Source organism: Mastomys coucha, unplaced genomic scaffold (genome assembly GCF_008632895.1).
Source record: "Mastomys coucha isolate ucsf_1 unplaced genomic scaffold, UCSF_Mcou_1 pScaffold18, whole genome shotgun sequence".
NCBI lineage: Eukaryota > Metazoa > Chordata > Mammalia > Rodentia > Muridae > Mastomys > Mastomys coucha.
Window position 1 is genome coordinate 98,127,440 of NW_022196900.1, and position 20,761 is coordinate 98,148,200.

At 46.9% G+C, this 20,761-nt stretch overlaps 1 protein-coding gene and 1 pseudogene across 1 annotated transcript; both read left to right on the forward strand.

Moving 5' to 3' along the window:
• Positions 1–2,886: 2,886 nt before the first annotated feature.
• Positions 2,887–4,599, forward strand: LOC116095645. The gene has a single exon (XM_031376963.1). The coding sequence runs from the start codon at positions 3,202–3,204 to the stop codon at positions 3,565–3,567; it is 366 nt and encodes a 121-aa protein (XP_031232823.1). The 5' UTR covers positions 2,887–3,201; the 3' UTR covers positions 3,568–4,599.
• An 826-nt stretch (positions 4,600–5,425) lies between these two features.
• LOC116097226 lies at positions 5,426–5,513 on the forward strand (annotated as a pseudogene).
• Positions 5,514–20,761: the final 15,248 nt, after the last annotated feature.

A 20,761-nucleotide genomic window follows, 5' to 3' on the forward strand; every position in this document is an offset into this window, starting at 1 on the left:
ATCCGCCTGCCTCTGCCTCCCAAGTGCTGGGATTAAAGGTATGGGCCACCACTGCCCAGCTCTTCACTTTTATAATAGAAAAAAAGTCATGACAAATATACTTTGGGATTATTTATTTTGCACGTAGTGCAAAATAAAACCCAGAGTTGTCATGCATGCCCTTTGAGCTCTGCCCTCAGCCCAATTAAATGATTTTTTTTTCTTGGAAGTCAGCATCTGAATCAATTAAGGGTTCCTCTGAAATGTTAATACTTCACTACCATAAATCACTATGTACAATAAATCCCATATGAACAAAATGGTAATGTTACTAACATCCATTTTAATAGATCCTTTTCTTTTTTTTTCTTCATTTTTTAATTTTTATTATTATTTAATTATCTTTTGAGCAAGTCTGGCCTCCCTACCAATTGCCTCTGCCATTGCTGGGATTAATGGTATTTTACTGCCTCATTTATTCTTTAAAACCCGAAAAGTAGTGTTAATCTTCATATTAAAAACAAAGCAAAACAACACAACAGCAGCAACAACAACAACAAAAAACAAAAAACAAAACAAAACAGGGAAGCCAGGCAGTAGTGATGCATGACTTGGGAGGCCAAGGAAGGTGTATCTCTGAGTTTGAAACCAATAATGGTTTACATCCAGAGATCCAGGACACCCAGGGCTACACAGAAAAACCCTGTCGGGGAAAAAAAAAAAAACTAAGGAAACTCTTTGCCGAAAATGACACATATTAACCAAATACCTTAGATCTAGCAAATTGTAACATTTAAACTATCAGGAAGCAAACAATATAAGTAATGAAAATCAGGGCTTTTGAAAATCAGGGGCTTTTGATCAATTCAGAGAAGATTATCCAAGTGTAGTTGATGGAATATTAGAAATAAAAATATCAATTACAATGTGGTTAGCTGCTCATGGAATGTGCTGACATTTCTCGGTTTTAGAGTTTTCAGCTCCTCTTGGAAAACTGATTCGAGTGTGAAGGCTGCAAAGATGTCTCAAGATAATCTTTTTTTTTTTTTTCGAGACAGGGTTTCTTTGTGTAGCCCTGGCTGTCCTGGAACTCACTCTGTAGACCAGGCTGGCCTCGAACTCAGAAATCCTCCTGTCTCTGCCTCCCAAGTGCTGGGATTAAAGCCACCGCCGCCCGGCTTCAAGATAACTTTCTTTGAAGAGCCTAGATGAATTTCAAAATACTTTTAAACACACACACACACACACCACACAGCCACTCTGAGTTATCACTTATAATTTCACTGACAAAATGCCCTAAGTAGGGACTGGATAGATCTCAGTGGTTAAGGGCACTGACTGCTCTTCCAGAAGTCGCAGGTTCAAATGCCAGCTCTCACATGGCAGCTCCCAACTGTGTGTAAATTCAAGATCTGGCAATCTCACATAAACATACATACAGGCAAAACACCAATGCACATAAAATAAAGGTAAATAAAAAACAAAAACTGTCCTAAATCTAGTGTGTTTTCCCCATCTCTACACATCTGAATTTTAACAGAGCCTTTTTTTAAAAAAGAATTCGTCCTAAAAATATTGCACTGACAAGACATTTCCCTTTAAGATCAGTTTGGTATTTGCAGCACCTGGCAAAGGGACCAGCCTAGCTCAGCCAGCCAGAGCTACATAGTGAGACGCTAACTTAAAAACCAAACAAAAACAAAACAAAAATTGTAAAGGATATTTCTAGAAATCCTATAGAAATAGTTATTCAACAATGTAATCCAAAAAAAAAAAAAACTTTTTAAAGGTTTTAGGACACTTTAAAAAAAACTATCTGCTTTATTTTCCTACTGGAGGAAGAGTGATTTGAAAGACCCTATTAAATATCATAATTTCTGTTCAGAAAAACGTGCGGCAGGGACTCTCCAAATGTACAGAATGTCTAACTCAAGTGTTCATTTGCAACCCGTGTTATTACAGCTTTCCACACTAACAGTTCCGGGAGGAACCGGTCACCAGCTCCGGGTTCCCACCGGGAAGGCAGATCCGGCTCCGCCCAGAGCCCGGTCGGCTGACCTCACCGGGGTCAAGGGCGCTCACACACCTGCGGGCCACCCTGCCACCCGCGCACCATGCGCCACCCCACCCCGGGGAGCAGCAGGGCCAAAGGCAGGCTGGCGTCCCCAGATATGGAGCTGCCACAGCCAGCGTGCTTTCCTCACGAAGGCTGCGGGCTCACACCCCGTGATCCCACACCTTTAACCCAAGAGGCAATCCTCCGGCTGCACTTCCATCTATGGGTTCAAACACACGGGTTCCATGACCGATGGGGGTTTTGGCTTCCCCCGGCCCCCGAGAACCCACAGCCCTGACAGTCATTCCCACTACACTTCTCGGGAAGCGAGATCGCGGTCACTATGGTGACCAAGGGGCGAGCCCCTGGCTAAGGGAACCCGAGCGGCCCGGCGGCCTCCGCCTGCCCACGCAGCCGGCAAGGGCACCTTCGCCTCGGCTATCCCGAGCGAGAACAACGCCGCAGCGCAACCCCCGGGGCCTGCAGGGTCTGCGAGTGCAGTCGGGAACGTCTCCATCATGGCGCGGGAGAGGGTTGAAGAGCCCAGGACCTCGGCTTTGTTTAGCTTTTCTCCAAGCTGGGGACCCGTTCCCGAGACTGGGGGTGGAGAAAAGGACAGGGCAGGACGAGGGAGGTGCGCAAACACGCTTCTCAGCGCGGAGCCAACGCGGGGAACAGCACGCGGCCGAGCTGCGCACGCGCGCGGAAAGGCCGCCCCTTTCTCTCCCTGCCCCCCTCCCAGCCCCTCGGAGGAACGGGAGGTGGCCCGAGTGCGCTTGCGCGACTCGCGGAGGGAAACGTTGGAGGGGGAGGGAACCCATCTATTGTGAGAGAGGACCGCCCCCCGCGGGGCCGCGCGCGCCCGCGCCACTCTCACACTCTCACGGGCGCGCGCCTCGGCCTCGGCCAGGGCGCCGGGCGCATGCGCCGGGGAGGTGAACGTGGAGGGTGGGGAAGGCCGCGGAGCGTGCCGCTCCTGGCTGGGAAGTTTCTGGAAAGAGGGGTACAAAGGGAACCCGAGGGGATGGGGAGAGAGAAGACCGCGGAAAGTCCAAAGTACACGGCCTTAGCAGAGCCCACGACCGACGACACCCTCCCATCCAGGGAGGAAGCATGGGGACAGGGAAGCGGCCTGGGAGACGCGGAATGGCGGGGACATTTGAAAGATGGAGGCGGAGGCGCCCGGACGCGGGGCTCCGATGGATAGGACCCAGCGTGGCGGGCGAGACGCTGGGCTAGGGGGCCCTGGGGCCAGCGGGGGTGTGGCGCGCGCCCGAGCTCCTTTCCCTGCGGCTCGAGAGGGCGAAGGGCGCATGGACAGCGTGGGAAGGAACTCTGGCCGCGGCGACGGCTCTCCGCTCCGCGGCCCACCCGGCTGCCATTTTGTACTGCGGCCGCCATTTCGCGCGGCCCGTGGGCGGGGGAGGGGCGCGGCTCGCGGTAGGCGGGGCGCGGCCCTGGTCCCTTTGTTCTTCGCCTGGGGTCCGGGGACCTCTCGGGCTCGGCCGCCTGCTCGCTACCGCAGCGTGTGAACAGGGAGAGGCAGCCCCCGAGGCGTGCGGGGTCCCGGAGCCCATTGGAAGCAGGGTGTGTCCCCATGCGGGGGATTACGTCCTGCGTGGGGAGACTTGGACCGCCACGGTGGGAAGCGGCTACGGGCGCCGCATCCTCCACCTCTGCAAACAAAGTCAAGTTCGGTCCGGAAACTGACAAAGGTGCTCGGACTCCGAGGAGCGAAGCACCGGGAGGCGGGGCTCGTGCAGCCCACGAGGTGGAGGAGCATTGAGAGCTTGGCTTCCATTGGCTGGCCCTCCAAGCACTGGGCTTGCCGGGCCCATTCACTCTGACCCAGAAGCCTGAACAATAAATATGCTGCGATGGCTTTCTTCTGTCGACATCAACTTCCACTTAACTTATTTTCAGGAAACCTTACGAGTTTATAACAACAATAAAATACGTGCCTGGCATCGATCACCCTTTCCCATTCTGAAAAAGCCATTGGCTTCTTAGGGAATATTTTAATGCGAATCTTGGTTGTGTGTAATGCTGAAAATTCTGGCACTTTTCTAGCAAAGCCAGAAAATTTGAAAAACGCTGCTAAATTTGACTTCCAGTTTTTTGTGCAGTTTTTTTCCCCCCTTAATGGTTGACGTGGTTTTTCTTCAGAACAGCCTGGTATCATAAAGGAACCAGCCCATCCTGACTCATCTATTTGTGTCTAGGCTACAGTAAACCTCTTTTTTTGTCTTCTCACTATGTATAATTATGACGACTGCTTATGTTTTCTGTAATAGTGGGGTAAAGCTTATGATGACAGACTGAAAAGGTTAAAAACATTGTTGAGGGAACCCATCGGGATTTTGATGACTGCCAGACAAGAGGAATTTAGAGAGGCTTTTAGATTTCAAATTTCATGAATAGGTGGGCTTGGTAGAGTTATAAAATTGTATACTATGTCTTTAAGATTACATAAATAGTCTGAAAACTTTAGTAGTGATTACTTAAAATATGTTGTCTTTGTCGTGTTTTCTTATCTTGTAACCAAATAAAATAATCCAAATCTTTATTTGGTTAGTTAGTTTTCGAGACAGTGTTTCTCTGTGTGGCAGCCCTGGGAAATTAGTGAAATCTTACCCTAGGAAGTTAGAATAATACAGCAAAGGAAATATACTACTAACTGATGCTTTGACACAGAGAATGACTTCCCAGCGCTTCACTGTACAGACGAGGAGGCTCTGACTGGATGTTTAATTCTAAGTCCTTTAGAATTTTTCATTGTTTTTGAGAAAGACTCAAGTAGCTCAAGCTGGCCTTGAACTCAGTTTTGTAGTTGAGGATAAATTTGAACTAAAGATCCTCCAGTCTCTGTTTTTTTATTATACCCAAAGTTTTGTTCTGTGGGTTTTATAATTTATGTGTATATGTCCTTTCGTATTGGAAAAGGATTGTGGGCCTCATGGAGCTGGAGTTATAGGCAGGTTGGTACCACTGTCTTGAGCAAGGATAGAAAGAGAGTCATAACCACTGAGCCATTGCCACATCCGCTGTGCCCAGGTTCTGTCTGTCTGTCTGTTAGAGACAGGTTTCTCTGTGTGGCCCTGGCTGTCCTGGAACTCACTCTGTAGACCAGGCTGGCCTGGAACTCAGAAATACGCCTGCCTCTGCCTCCCAAGTGCTGGAATTAAAGGCGAGCACCACCACTACCTGGTTGTACCCAGGTTCTTAAGACAGTCCTACAGAGCAGAAATGCTGTGTCCTTTAACTCATGCCTTTGGATTTTTTTATTTCATTTTTTTTTTTTTTTTTTGCATTTGGTGAAATTGTGTGTGCTTTGGAACATTAGAAACACTTAGGTTCCGTGCTCGCTTAGGCATCACATATACTAAAAAAAAAAAAAAAAATTGGAACGATACAGAGAAGATTAGCATGGCCCCTGTGCAAGGATGACACGCAAATTTGTAAAGTGTTCCATTAAAAAAAAAAGAAGAAGAAAGAAGAAAAGAAAAAGAAACACAAGTTTCTCCTCATTGTTTTAGGAAAAGACAACTTTTCATGCCAAATCAGACAAGAGGAGAGAATTTAAAATTCTAGCAATAATAACCTTTCTCTGATCAAATTAAATGAGCTTTTTTTAGAGATTTTAGTAATATGGGAAGTCCTTCAAAGTATTGTTGGCAGCAGTTATACTCGTACACACTGTAATAGGTTTTTTCCCCTTTGAGACAAAACATTAAGTTAGTAGTAAAATGCTTCCCTGAACTTCAGAAGTACTGGAAGTGAAGGAATAATCCTGTAGCCAACAGTCTAATAGAAAGAGTCCACTATGTTTGTCCTCCAGTCTGAGTGCAAGTTGGTCATCCCTAGAGCAAAATCCCATAGCTTCAATAGACTAGTAGATCTGTTATTCTAAACAGCAGGCACAGTGTGTATGTATGTCTGTGTACCACTTTTGTGCCTTGTGCCCATTGAGGACAGACTGAAATCAGATCCTCTGGAACTAGAGGTTAGAAGGTTGTTAGTCTCCTGACAGTAGTAGATGCTGGCAATTAACCTCTGGAAAAGCAACCAGTGCTCTTAAACACCAAGCCTTCTTTAAAAGCCAAGATTTTAATTCATCTCATTTTATAACTTTTGAGCATCTACTGTGTGCCTGGACCTGCTGGTGCTTTGAATACACCAGTGCATAAAAATACAAGGTTTTCTTACAGAGAGTCTCCTAGGGGAACTGTGAGGAGGCTACAAACCAACAGAAGAAAGAATGAGTAACCAAAAGTGGCCTGGGGGTGTAGCTCAGTGGCTGGGTGCAGTGCTCACGGTTCTGGGTCTGATTCCCTGTATCCTTCCCCCACAAATAATTAGTGCTAGTGTGAAGAAAACAGGGTGATAAAAGATAATGTGTGCCCTAAGTGGTTTTTAGGGTAAACCTTATCAGCTAGTACATATTTATGCAGGAGCCCAGGGAGCAGTCCTGTGGGTAGCTAGGGAAGAGTTCCTAGTCAGAGCCTTCAAGTGGGAACATAAGCAGCTCACAGAAACAGTATGACAGAGAAAAAAAAGTGTGGAAGAACATGTAGGAAACAGTGGATTTGGGAAGGGGGGTTGACATGGAGATATTGGATGCTACAACTTAGGGGCCTCAAACTCTCCCTGTAGTGAAGACTGACCTTGAACTGAGCATGCTAACTTTACCTCCCAAGTGTTGGGATTATAGATGTGGGGGCTGGAGAGATATGGCTCAGGGTTAAGAGCACTGATTGCTCTCCCAAAGGTCCTAAGTTCAAATCTCAGCAACCACATGGTGGCTCACAACCATCCATAATGAAATCTGACAACCTCTTCTGGAGATTCTGAAGACAGCTACAGTGTACTTACATATAAAAAATGTTTAAGCCAGGCAGTGGTGGCGCATACCCTTAATCCCAGCACTTGGGAGGCAGAAGCAGGTGGATTTCTGAGTTCCAGGCCAGCCTGGTCTACAGAGTGAGTTCCAGGACAGCCAGGGCTACACAGAGAAACCCTGTTTCAAAAAAAAAAAAAATGTTTTAAAAAAAAGGATTATAGATGTACACGGCTACACAAGGCTCTCAAGCAATTTCCACACATGTATATATGTCCTTTTACATATGTATCAAATATGTTGTGTGTGTATATGTTTCATATATGGGAAAACTCATGTTTCACTGAATGAGGGAACATTCTGAGAGGTGACATTCATTTTGTCTCTTTTGTTTGTTTGTTTGTTTGTTTGTTTGTTTTGGTTTTTCGAGCAGGGTTTCTCTGTGTAGCCCTGGCTGTCCTGGGACTCACTTTGTAGACCAGGCTGACCTCGAACTCAGAAATCCACCTGCCTCTGCCTCCCAAGTGCTGGGATTTCATTTTGTCTCTTAAAACATCATAATTCTCCCTCTCAAACTCAGATGGCACGGCTGCTCCTATGTCATGTCTTTTGGGACCACCTTTTCCTCTTGGCTTTTTGAGACAGGGTCTCTCTACAATATCCCTGGCTGTACTGGAACTTGCTATGTAGACCGGGCTGGCCACAAAGTCACAGAGATTTTCTTGCCTACTAAGTGCTGGGACTCCCTGCCCACCTTTAGGACGACCTTCATAGTCATCCTTTGCCAGCTGTAACTGGAAGGCATGGAATGTCCTGTACTCACATGTAAACACTGGGAAAACCATGAACGTTAGACATACAAGGTTGTTGTGTAACTTGTTATCTGCCCAGAAGTCTGGGAGCGGGTATAGTTATAACCTAGTGACCTTTGAACTATTGGTGTGACTTAGTTCACATCAGCTTTTCCTCCATACCCTTACATGAGCTCATCAGTCCATAGAACCTATCTTTATGGAAGATGGCACATGTAGTAAATCTACAGAACTCATGAGTATGGAAGATGTCTTGTGTGTACTTTACAAAGACTTTCAATATAGTCAGGTCTTAAGCTTAATTAAATTAATTAACACCAGGAAGTTTTCCATCAAATTGTGCTACGATTAAATATGCCTAAAATAAACTACTCGAGGTCAGACATCTGAGGTTTGAACTGACACCAGCCACTTCGTCTTATGGAAACAAACCACCTTCCCATCTCCTGTGAATCGTTACTCTGCTGGCAGTGATGGTCACAGAGATGCATCCCCCCACCCTCACACCATTGTCTCCAACATCTTAGGCTTGGCTGTATTTGTAAGTGTGTGTCTAAATAAGTTCTCCCTGAATAGGTAGCACTTAAAGGGTGGGAACTGAGTGAGCTCATCAACGTAGAGAGAAATAAAGGGAAGAAAGGAGGCCTAGAGCCACTCCTTCTGAGGGGTATGGAAGATGGGGGATCAGCAGAGCTGCCTGGGAGGAGCCACAAGTGACAGTCGGGGCCAGTGAGTCTGCTGAAAGAGAGGGCAGAGCAGCATCGGCTGTGGAACAACACAGAGAGATTGTTACCCAGAAAGAAGGATGCTGTTGAGCATAGGGAAGGTGATGGCTTTGACTGACATGTGAGGAAAGGTGTGGCAATGAGTGAGGCAGGCAGAGACTCCTTCACTGGGATAAAGTGAAGGGAAAAAGTCATGGGATCATTTCATTGGAGAACCGAGAGGACCTGGAACCATGCATGGGTGGGCCACTCAAAAATCTCTAACTACGGCTTCAGGGGATCCCAGCTTCAGGGGATCCCATACCCTCTTCTGGCTTCCGAGGGTACCTGCATGCATCCACCAATACATATGCAACAGACACATATATAAAAAGAAATCTGTAGACATTTGGCTTGGTTTTGTTTGAAATAGGGTTCCACTATAATAGGCCTATATAGACAAGGCTGGCCTTGAACTCATGCCTTGACAGAATTCCAGTCTGTTGGGATTATAAACATGTGCTACTATCCCTTGTCATCACCCCACCCCTACCCAACTAAGTTTCTCTAGAAAAGACCTACAGAGGGGCTTGGAGAGGAAGAGGCCAGAGTCTGTGATACTTGGCAGTGCCTTCAGTTTCAAAACAGCCTGTGCACCAAGCATAGGAGCCAGGCTGGAAGGAATGGTCCACCCTCAGAATAAGGTCTAGCTCCACTACACATTTGCTTGGGTTTGGTGTTTTTTGTTTGAATGTTGTTGGTGTTGAGACAGGGCCTTATTATGTAGCCCTAGCTGTCCTGGAATGCTGGCAAGGCTTAGGCTTCAGAGATTCTGAAGTTCAGAGGTACTGGGTTCACAGGTGTGTGTGGGGGGTGTGGGTGTGCGCACGCACCAGGCTTTTTTTTTTTTTAAAGGACCACTTCTGGAGGGTGGGAAGGTGACTCCGAAAGTGCGAGTGTCACAAGCATGAGGATGTGAGTTGGGGTGCCCAGCAGGCAGAGCAGCTCTCATCTGTGAACCGCACTGGGGAAGGGGCAGAGGGAACTGGAGGAGGAAGGGCAGTGCTGGTGAATATATTGTAGCTCACTGGCCAGCCAGTTTGATGACTTGAGAGATCCTTTCTCAAAAAATTTAGAAACGATGTGGAGACACACACCTTGAATCCAAGCACTGAGGAAGCAGAGGCAAACAGATGTTTATGAGTTTCCAGCCACCTGCACACACCTTGAATCCAAGCACGGAGGAAGCAGAGGCAAACAGATGTTTGTGAGTTTCCGGCCACCTGGTCTCCAGAGTAAAACTCTGCCTCAAGAAACAAACAAGAAGTAAGAGTGTATCAAAAATGAAAACGAATACAAAAACAAGCAAAACATGAAAGTGTGTCACTGTCAAGAAAGATTCCTGACATGAGCCTCTGGTCACAGACTTGGCTGCACACAACCGCTCATTCCCACATGAACATCACATCCCAGAAAAAGAAAAACCGCTTCTTTGTCCAAGTGTGCGCGGTGCGGGATGTGGTATGATACTCTGTTTCAAAGTGGGGTGGGGGGGGAACCCAGGCCTGGGAGATGGCTCTGTGGGCGTGGTGGTTTGAATAAGAATGGCCCCTATAGGCTCACTGAAAGGCACCATTAGGAGGTGTGTCCTTGTTAGAGGAAGTGTGAGCTGGGGGAGGGATTTAAGGTTTCAGAAGCCCAGTCCCGACCAGTGGCTCACAATATCTCCTTGCTATATGCAGATCCAAATGTAGAACTCTCACCTATTTCTCCAGCACCATGTCTGCCAGCATGCCACCATGCTCCCCAAAATTATGACAATGAACTAACGTCTTAATTGTATGAAGGCCAGTCCCAATGAAATGTTTTCCTTGTAAGAGTTGTTGTGGGGCTGGTGAGATGGCTCAGCGGTAAGAGCACCGACTGCTCTTGTGAAGGTGCTGAGTTTAAATCCCAGAAACCACATGGTGGCTCACAAACATCCATAATGAGATCTGACGCCCTCTTCTGGTGTGTCTGAAGATAGCTACAGTGTACTTATTTCTAATAATAAATAAATCAGGGTCTTTTGGAGTGAGTGGGACGACTGGAGCAGGGTTGACCAGAGTAGAGGTCATAATAGTCAATTCCCAACAACCAGATGAAGGCTCACAACTATCTGTACAGCTACAGTGTGTACTCATATGCATAAAATAAATAAATAAATCTTTAAAAAAAAAGGGGGGGCTGGCGAGATGGCTCAGTGGGTAAGAGCATTAACTGCTCTTCCGAAGGTCCTGAGTTCGGATCCCAGCAACCACATGGTGGCTCACAACCATCTGGAATGAGATCTGACGCCCCCTTCGGTGCATCTGAAGACAGCTACAGTGAATTGGGCCAGAGCGAGCGGGGCCGGAGTAAGCGGGGGCCAGCAGAGGTCCTGAGGTCAATTCCCAGCAGCCACACACATGATAGCTCATGGCCATCTGTACAGCTACAGTGTACTCATACCCATAAAATAAAAAAAATAAATCTTAAAAAAAAAAGATTTATTTAAAAAAAAAAAAGTTGTTGTGGCCGGGCGGCGGTTGGTGCACACCTTTAATCCCAGCACTTGGGAGGCAGAGGTAGGTGGATTTCTCAGTTCCAGGCCAGCCTGGTCTAGAGAGTGAGTTCCAGGACAGCCAGTGCTACACAGAGAAACCCTGTCTTGAAAAACCAAAAAAAGGGGGCTGGTGAGATGGCTCAGTGGGTAAGAGCACTGACCACTCTTCCGAAGGTCCTGAGTTCGGATCCCAGAAACCACATGGTGGCTCACAACCACCCGTAACAAGATCTGATGCCCTCTTCTAGTGTGTCTGAAGACAGCTACAGTGTACTTACATATAATAAGTAAATAAATATTAAAAAAAAAAGAAAGAACCCCCCCAAAAAAAGAGTTGTTGTCTCTATATAGAAATCTTTTTATATTGTCTCTTTATTGAAATCAAAACCCTAACTAAGATAGTCCCCATAGGCTCATAGATTTGAATGCCTGGTCATTAGGAGGTGGCACTATTAGGAGGGATGTCCTTGTTGGGAAAGGTGTGGCTTTGTCGGAGTGAGTCACAGGGCTTGAACTTTGAGGTTTCAAATGCTCAGGCCAGGCCCAGTGTCTCTCTCTTCCTGCTGCCTGCTGATTTGGATGAAGAACGCTCACCTACTTCTCCAGCACAGTGTCTGCCTGCATGCCACCATCTATCCCACCATGACGACAATGACCAGACTCTGAACTGTAAGCCAGCCTCAGTTAAATGCTTTCCTTTATAAGAGTTGCTGTGAGCCCGGCAGTGATGGCAAACGCCTAAAATCCCAGTACTTGGGAGGCAGAGGCAGGCTGATTTCTGAGTTCGAGACCAGTCTGGTCCACAGACTGAGTTCCAGGACAGTCAGGGCTACACAGAGAAACCCTATCTAAAAAAATACAATAAATGAATGAATAAATAAATAAATAAATAAATGAGTTGCTGTGGCCAAGGTGTCTCTTTGCAGCAATAAAAACCCTAACTAAGTCAGTGGGTAAAGGTACTAGGCTTACCTGAACCCACGTAAGCATCTGGATTTTGTGGCAGGCATCTGTAATACCATTACTCCTATAGGGAAATAGGAGGTGGAAACAGAAGTCAGCTAGCCTGGAATATACAGCAGCAGCAATAGAAATGAGGGACCTTGTGTCAGCAAGTAGAAGGCAAGAGCTGATTCCCCAAAATTGTCCAGTGACCTCCACAACGATGGTATGATATAAGAACATGTGAGGGCCTCTCCCCTCCTCCCTCCCTCTCTCCTCTCTCTCTCTCTCTCTCTCTCTCTCTCTCTCTCTCTCTCTCTCTCTCACACACACACTAAAAATTAACAAAAGCCTACTTCTTTATTAGTTGATTCAAATGTAATCCTGCTTCCGGGCTGGAGAGATGGCTCAGCAGTTAAGAGCACTGACTGTTCTTCTGAAGGTCCTGAGTTCAAAACCCAGCAATCACATGGTGGCTCACAATCATCCATAATGAGATCTGATGCCCATTTCTGAAGACAGCTATAGCGTACTAACATATAATAAATAAATCTTAAAGGAAGAAAGAAAAAAGAAAACCCTGCTTCCTTAAAAGGGTCAAGAGAAATATTGAAAAATGCTAAAAGATTTATGTCCTTTTGCAAAAATAAGAAAAAGAGAAAGAAAGAAAAACCAAAACAGAACAAAACAAAACAAAACAAAAAGCCCATGTGGTATCGATTATATTGGGGAATTGAAACCATTTCTGCAGATAACATCCCAGATGTTTTTCTTTCTTTCTTTCTTTCTTTCTTTCTTTCTTTCTTTCTTTTCTTCTTTTTTTCGAGACAGGGTTTCTCTGTGTAGCCCTGGCTGTCCTGGAACTCACTCTGTAGACCAGGCTGGCCTTGAATTCAGAAATCTGCCTGCCTCTGCCTCCCAAGTGCTGGGATTAAAGGCATGAGCCACCACTGCCCGGTCCCAGATGTTTTTCTAACCATTGGTTATTTGGCCTTCTGGAAAAACTGGGCAGGTTTTTGGTTTCAGAGACAAGCTCTCTATTTAAATTAATTTACACATATTGTGGTCTTTATGCTAAACATCCTTGCATAATATTCTGCATTTACTGAAATAATTTTGCTGGTACAGATTTGTTAAAAAGCATAAAGCTAGAGGCAGGCAGATTTCTGAGTTCGAGACCAGCCTAGTCTACAGAGTGAGTTCCAGGACAGCCAGGACTACACAGAGAAACCCTGTCTCGAAAACCCAAAAACCAAAAACCAAAACCAAAACAAAAACAAAAAACAAAAAAATAAAAAGCATAAAACTTGTTAGGATAAGTTGGAATGTAGCATACTGAGGTTTGGTGTTTTGCTGTGTGTTGCAATGCCTGGCCCCCAAGGCCTGGTTGCCCCCAGGGATGAGAGAATCTACTACACATATGCAAGTGATGCTGTGACCTGGTTCCTCCAAGTTATCCCTGATCCGTGATTATAGATGCCTACAGCCTATAGCTCAGCAGAAGAGAGATAGGTGTGGTTGGGGGGTCTGAGGAGGCCATGAAGAAGAAAAAGAGAGAGGTGGAGAGAGAAGAGACCCTTGAGGGAGGTGAGTCATGAAAACATGGCCATAGGCTGGGCAGTGGTGGCACACACCTTTAATCCCAGCACTTGGGAGGCAGAGGCAGGCAGATTTCTGAGTTTGAGGCCAGCCTGGTCTATAGAGTGAGTTCCAGGACAGCCAGAGCTACACAGAGAAACCCTGTCTCGAAAAACCACAAAAAAAAAAAAAAAAAAGAAAGAAAAAAAAGAAAAAAAGAAAAAGAAAAAGAAAGAAAGAAAAGAAAAGAAGAAAAGATGGCCGGGGCTGGAGAGATAGCTCAGAAGTTGAGAGATAGCTCAGAGGTTGAGAACACTGTCTGTTCATCCAGAGGTCCTGAGTTCAATTCCCAGCAACCACATGGTGGCTCCCAACATCTATGAGATCTGGTGTCCTCTTCTGGCCTGCAGGATACATGTAGGCAGAATGCTGTATACATAATAAATAAATAAATCTTTAAAAAATTAAAAAAAAAAAGAAAGAAAGAAAACATGGCTACGAGGCTGACCAATTGGAGTTAAGAACAGCCCAGAAGGAACATGGCGAGTTATAACTCAGGGTTAACGATAGGGAAATAGACATAATAACATAGAGGGTAGATATCTGTCTAGCTGTAGTACATTAAAGGCTTATTAGAAATATAAAAGTTCTGTGCCTTTTATCTGGGAACTGAATGATCAAAGGTGGAGTAGAAGCTCCAGAATGATACTAAATAGTAGTCCCAGCAAATATCTGTAATTCCAGTACTGGGAGGCTGAAGCAGGAGAACTGCCAAAAATGCGAAATAATTGGTCCTTCATAGGAAGCCCCTGTTAGAGAGAAAGAGCGACAGAGAGAGAGAGAATAAAATTGAAATGGCAGGGCTGGGAATGTACCTCAGTGCCAGAATTGTTAAAAAGTTATTGATTTATGCTTTACAGCCCAGCAGCTCTGAACTGGATCCTCCTACGGTAGCCTCCAGAGTACTAAGATGACAATCTCCAGCCTCCAGATACCTGGTTTGGGGTTTGTTTTGTTGTTTCAAGGTACAGTTGTCTTGCTACATAGCCCAGGCTACTATCAAACCTCTAGGAACAAGAGATCTCTCACCTCAGCCTCTGCAGTAGTTGTAACTCTGAGCATTCATTTGCTCTGAATGGAAATATAAGGAATACAATAGATTTGCACTGCATAGGAGCAAAGGGGGCTGACCTGAGTGTGAGCGAGTGGAAAGAGGTAACTCCTCATGTCCTAAGGAGAAGGAGCAGGCCTCAGATGGAGATGGGCTGGCTATGTGAAGGAGCTGGCCTCAGATGGAGATGGGCTGGCTATGGGAAGGAGCTGGCCTCAGATGGAGATGGTCTGGCTATGGGAAGGAGCTGGCCTCAGATGGAGATGGGATGGCTATGTGGAGGAGCTGGCCTCAGATGGAGATGGGCTGGCTATGTGGAGGAGCTGGACTCAGATGGGAGTATAAAGAGCTCGCTTATGGAAGGCTGGAAGCAGGATGCATTGAAGCAGATGTGGATGAGTGAATCCATGCAAGAAGTGCCACTAATTGGCTAAACCAAGAGTCCCGATGATCATGTGTCTTCACTCTTACAACTTCAGCGGCCAGTCAGCAAAGATGGCCCATTTTATAGCCCTGGGTGGGTTATGTAAGTGTTTTTGGCTGTGTTTCCGTGTGTTTTATTCCACACGAAATGATCGTGTCCTAGACCAATGCCTGGCAAACAGTGCTTACTCATTAAATATTCATTGGATTCTAGAAATGAATCCATTATCTGTGCTGCCTAGCGTGAATAATGCCAGCAGCACCACGGAGAGTAGAACAGCCAGCCTGAGCGACAACACGAAGTGTAAGGCTAGCAGTCCGGGTTACGTAAGACGCTGCTTCAAAAAACCAAGAAAAAGGAGAAAAAAGCCGGGCGGTGGTGCACGCCTTTAATCCCAGCACTTGGGAGGCAGAGGCAGGCGGATTTCTGAGTTCGAGGCCAGCCTAGTCTACAGAGTGAGTTCCAGGACAGCCAGGGCAACACAGAGAAATCCTGTCTCCCAAAACCAAAAAAAAAGAAAAAAAAAAAGAAAAGAAAAAGAAAAAGAAAAGAAAAGGAGTAAAGGCCAGAGTGATACACCAAAATCCCTGACTTCCTCTTCTGACCTCTGTGGGTTCCCATGTACACGTGCGCACACACACACACACACACACACGCGCGCGTACACACGCGTACACACACGCGCGCGCGCGCGCACACACACAGTCAGTGCATTCCCACGTCCTGCATTTAGGAGTCTCACTGCTAAGCTCCGCAGGCTGCTTCCTCATCTGCCGAGGCTTTACTCTTCTGACAGCTATGCTTAGGTCCTGAGCAATCCGACCCGAGAAGCGACTCAGGGCACCGTTTTCCAGTCCCTTCCTTCCAGCATCGGAGAATAAGACGGTATACAATTAGCCAAAATCACATGAGAGGGTTCGGTGGAACAGTTTAGGATTAAATTTAGGAACTGAGACATTAGGAACTCTTTGGGGTTCCCATATGTGTGGCAACACGGGGATGCTTAATTAGACTACCTGCTGTTACCCAGCACCAGGCCTTTTAGGATTAATTAGAAACAAACGCCCAGTTCTCAGAAAACTGCAGAAGCCAATTGCAGACTGAGGGAAGACGTTTGCTGAGTAATGCTGACGGCTCGCCTTCCTGTAAAGCCAGAAGCCCGGTGTGTGTTCTAATTGGCCCCAGCAGATTTTTCTAGGCGATCGTGTAATGGTGAAGCCAAGCATTTAGCCTCTGGGGATCTCGGCTATTTACTGTGAAATTTCTCCCCACCACCTGATGTGAGAGTCTGCCTGTACTGGTTTCCTGTGGCCCAATTCTGGGTCACGTTGTAAGGCCGTGCCCACGTGATCTTAACCTACTTTGTTTCCCCTGGAGCCTCAGCAAATAACAGCTGCGGCAACGCCCACAAAATATGGCTGCCCTCAGAGCTATACCAGTTCACCTTGCTTTGTGCACGGGGCACCTTTTCATCGGAAGGACCTCAGCGCCTTGGCGAGCATTAATTATGCTCTACAAACACCTCACTGATTAACGGAGCTGCAAGCCCTGCCAGCCCCGTTCTGATTGGACATCTTCGAATGCATCTCTTCTGCCCTCAGAGGAGGGGACAAACCCCGATCAGGAGCCTAGCTCCATTCACCTGCCTACCGTTTGCCTTTGCGCCCGCCCGTGAGAACTCCTAGCCCCAGCTGCGTGCGTCCCCAGGACTCTGCTGACAAAAGTGTCTGTGGGCGCCTCTGAAAGCCCGGCCTGGCTTTTGCCGCTGACTCGGCTTCTTTGCTTTTAGTCGGGCTAAATGTCTTTTGTGCTAGAATTCTCTTGTCAAAAAGAAAAAGAAAAAGAAAAGAAAACCTTTGGATTTATACTAGCGTGAATGCGTGTGCCGTCATCACGGGCATTTCCAGCCCTTCTTTCTCTTTCCCCCTCCTCTCCGGACAAAACACCATACTCATTTTTGTTGCCATACAGGGTGGACTTTGGACTCAGGCTGGCTAGTGCTGCCCTCTGGAGGTAGCAGATGTACCTGCGGGAGGAAGAACCCAGGTAGCATAGGTCATTGTCGCGACAATGCAAGAAACTTTTGTTCTTCTGCTTTATGCTTTTGTTTTGGTTTTTTGTTTTGTTTTGTCTTTAAAGATTTATTTAGCCGGGCGGTGGTGGCGCACACCTTAAATCCCAGCACTTGGGAGGCAGAGGCAGGCGAATTTCTGAGTTCGAGGCCAGCCTGGTCTACAGAGTGAGTTCCAGGACAGCCAGAGCTACACAGAGAAACCCTGTCTCAAAAAACAAAAACAAAACAAACCAAACAAAAAAAGATTTATTTATTTTTTTATGTATATGAGTACACACTGTAGCTGTACTGATGGTTGTGAGCCTTCATGTGGTTGTTGAGAATTGAATATTTAGGACCTCTGCTTGCTCCGGTCCAAAGATTTATTTATTATTATACACTGTGTATTATTACAGTACACTGTAGCTGTCTTCAGCCATGCCAGAAGAGGGCGTCAGATCTCATTATGGATGGTTGTGAGCCACCGTGTGGTTGCTGGGATCCAAACTCAGGACCATTTGGAAGAGCACTCAGTGCTCTTACCCACTGAGCCATCTCTCCAGCCCCTATGGTTTTGTTTTTTCGACAAGTTTTCAAGGGTGATCTGGAATTCCCTGTATAATCCAGTAGTAACCCTAGCTAGCCTCAGACTTGAAGCAGTTCACTGACTTCAAACCCACAAAAGCTGGGATTTCAAGGGACAAACCACAAAGCCCAACTCCACTCTTTTTCTGGTTTTTTCTTTTAAGATTTGTCATTTTATTTTATTTCATGTATGCATGCACATGGTGCCCTCAAAGGCCAGAAGAAGTTATCAAGAGCCCCTGAAACTGGAGTTACAGCTGTCAGCCTCCAGATGGGACATAGAAACTGAACCTGGGTCCTCTGCAAGAGCAGCAGGTGCTCCTAACCACTGAGCCACCTCTCCAACCCTGTTTCTTTGTGTGTTTGGTTTTGTTTTGTTTTTAATTATTGATTTCTTTTGAGGCAGTATCTCTCTACATAACCCTTGACTTCCCTGGAACTCACTCTGTAAACCAGGCTGGCCTTGAACTGAGATCCGCCTGTCTCTGACTCCCAAGTGCTAGGATTACAGGCCTCTGTGCTACCACCGCCCAGCTGGGTTTTTTGTTTGTTTTTGTTTTGCTATTAAGAAAAAAAGGTAGGCCAGGCGGTGGTGGCGCGCGCCTTTAATTCCAGCACTTGGGAGGCAGAGGCAGGCGGATTTCTGACTTCGAGGCCAGCCTGGTCTACAGAGTGAGTTCCAGGACAGCCAGGGCTATACAGAGAAACACTGTCTCAAAAAACCAAAAAAAAAAAAAAAAAAAAAAAAAAAAAAGAAAGAAAGAAAAAAAGGTAGATGCTGCCAGACTTGAGGACACACTTTTATACTGCTACCAGAACTTGCTTGTGGCTCCAGCTGCAGGGAATCCGATTCCATTTTCTGGACTCCAGAGGACAAGGGGACCTGCACTCCTCTGGAGTACTGGGTTTAGAGGTGTGCACCACCCAGAAATAGACTCATATGGTAAAAATAAATTCTTTCTCTCTCCCTTAGGCAGGGTCTCATTTTGTAGCTCTGGCTGGCCTAGAACCCTCTTAAGAGACCAGAACTCACCATGTTCAGCTTGCCTCTGCTTGTATTTGATTGAGGTCGGGGGAGTCACCGTGGGGAGAGGGCGTGGGGGAAGAGAAAGAGAAAAGGCTCAAGCACACACGGAGAAAGAAGAGGAGGGGAGAAGGGGGTGGCACCAAAATGATCTCTGGATTGTATAGGGAGGAGCTTCCGGGGGAAGGGCAGCCCAGCCCCTGGGCTGGAAGATTCAAAGGTAGGGGCAGGGTCTGCCAGGTTGGAACTGAGGGATGCTGGGAGAACCTGGAGGCCGGGTCTGCTTTGATATGTAAAATATATACTTCAGTTCTTGTCACAGGGCCCCAAACTGAGCAGCTTCTAAAGTGTCTTCCATCTGCCTGGCGAAAGTAAATATATATAAAAAAGAACAAACCCAAGAATAAACTCTGTCAGTCTTCCCCCACCCGCCGCCGCCTCCCTGTCAGAGGACGCTTGATCAGAAGTCAATTCAAAGCCCTCCGCAGCTAAAAGGTGCAATTGAGACCAGCCTAAGTGATCTAAGACCCGGTTTCAGAATCGCCCCCGGGGCTAAGACGCTGGCACAACCGCAGCAACCAAATGAAGGCAAGAACGCCACCACGGATACCTGTGTATCCATGTAACACCACCACCTAAGCATGGCATATGGTGGGCAGCAGGGGGTGTGTGGTGGGGCTCACTGGGGCTGCCAGGCTAGCTCCAGGTCCAGTGGGAAACCCTGGCTTCCTCCTCTGACCTGTACTGACACAGGAGCGCGCGCGCGCGCGCGCGCGCGCGCGCACACACACACACACACACACACACACACACACACACACAATTAATCAATGTAAACAACCACAACATTCCTGTCAGCAGTTTCATGCAATTCTCTGCCTCTAAGCCCGACTGATTTTTCTGTGTTCTAGCTCAAAAAGTGTGACTTCTCTGGACACTGACCAAAAATGCTACAAATGTTGCCCCACTGTTCTGGACTTGGGCTTTGTTTTCTTTGAAGACTCCTCTTCGTGTCTTCCAGCGTCTTGCAGACTTCCATTGCTGATTAAACAGGCCTGGCTTTCTCTCTTTGCTCCCTCCTTCCTCCCAAGCAATTCTCTGGAGATTGGGGGGTGGGGAAGGGGATGGGGGGAAAGGCTCAGCAGGTAAAGGTGCTTGCCTCACAAGCCTGTTGACCTCAGGGACTCACCCAGAGGTTGGAGGAAAGAGCCAACCCTACAGGGCTGGCCTTTGACCTCTACAACATGAGTGTGTGGTTCATAAACCCTCTCTCTCTCTCTCTCTCTCTCTCTCTCTCTCTCTCTCTCTCTCTCTCTCACACACACACACACACACACACACACACAGAGAGAGAGAGAGAGGGGGGGGTGGGGAAGAGAGAGAAAAACTAACATTTTTAAAGATGTCAAATTCATTGCTTAATCTGTCCTCCAAACCAGGCATAGCCATGCACACATCTGTAAGTACAGCACTCAGAAAGCTGAGGCAGGAAGGTCAAGAGTTCAAGACCAACCAATAGCTCATGCTATAAAGTTGCTAAGCGTAAGCCTAAAGCTATCCTGCACAGCCATCGGCAAACCCATGGCTGGGAGAGCCGAGGCAGGAGGATTGCTTCCCGGAAAGCCTGGGCTGTAGTGTGAGACTCTGGCTCAAAAAAACAAATAGCCAGGCATGGTGGCATCATGCCTATCATTCCCGAACTTGGGAGGCAGAGGTGGCAGATAGCTGGAAGTTCAAGGCCAGAGCGGGAGCCCACCAGGAGCTTCACAGAGTCTCTTGCTGTGTTGGTTAGCGGCCTCAGGGTTCATATTGGCTGGCAAGCTCTCTCCCTGCCCTTCAGTGGCAAGGTAGCACTTGCTACCACCCAGAATCTCTTTGGCTGTCACTTGCGAATCAAGGGATCCACCCTCTTATTAGTAACAGCTGGCTCAAACCTTCCACCTTTCCTTACACCAGATGACGTAGCCTGTAGCCTGATTTAGTAAATCGGAACTCAAGGAAGTGTGTATGTGGGTTAAACCATACACCTCCTTTAAAAATACTTTTCTTCTCGACAGGTGTACTGGCACACA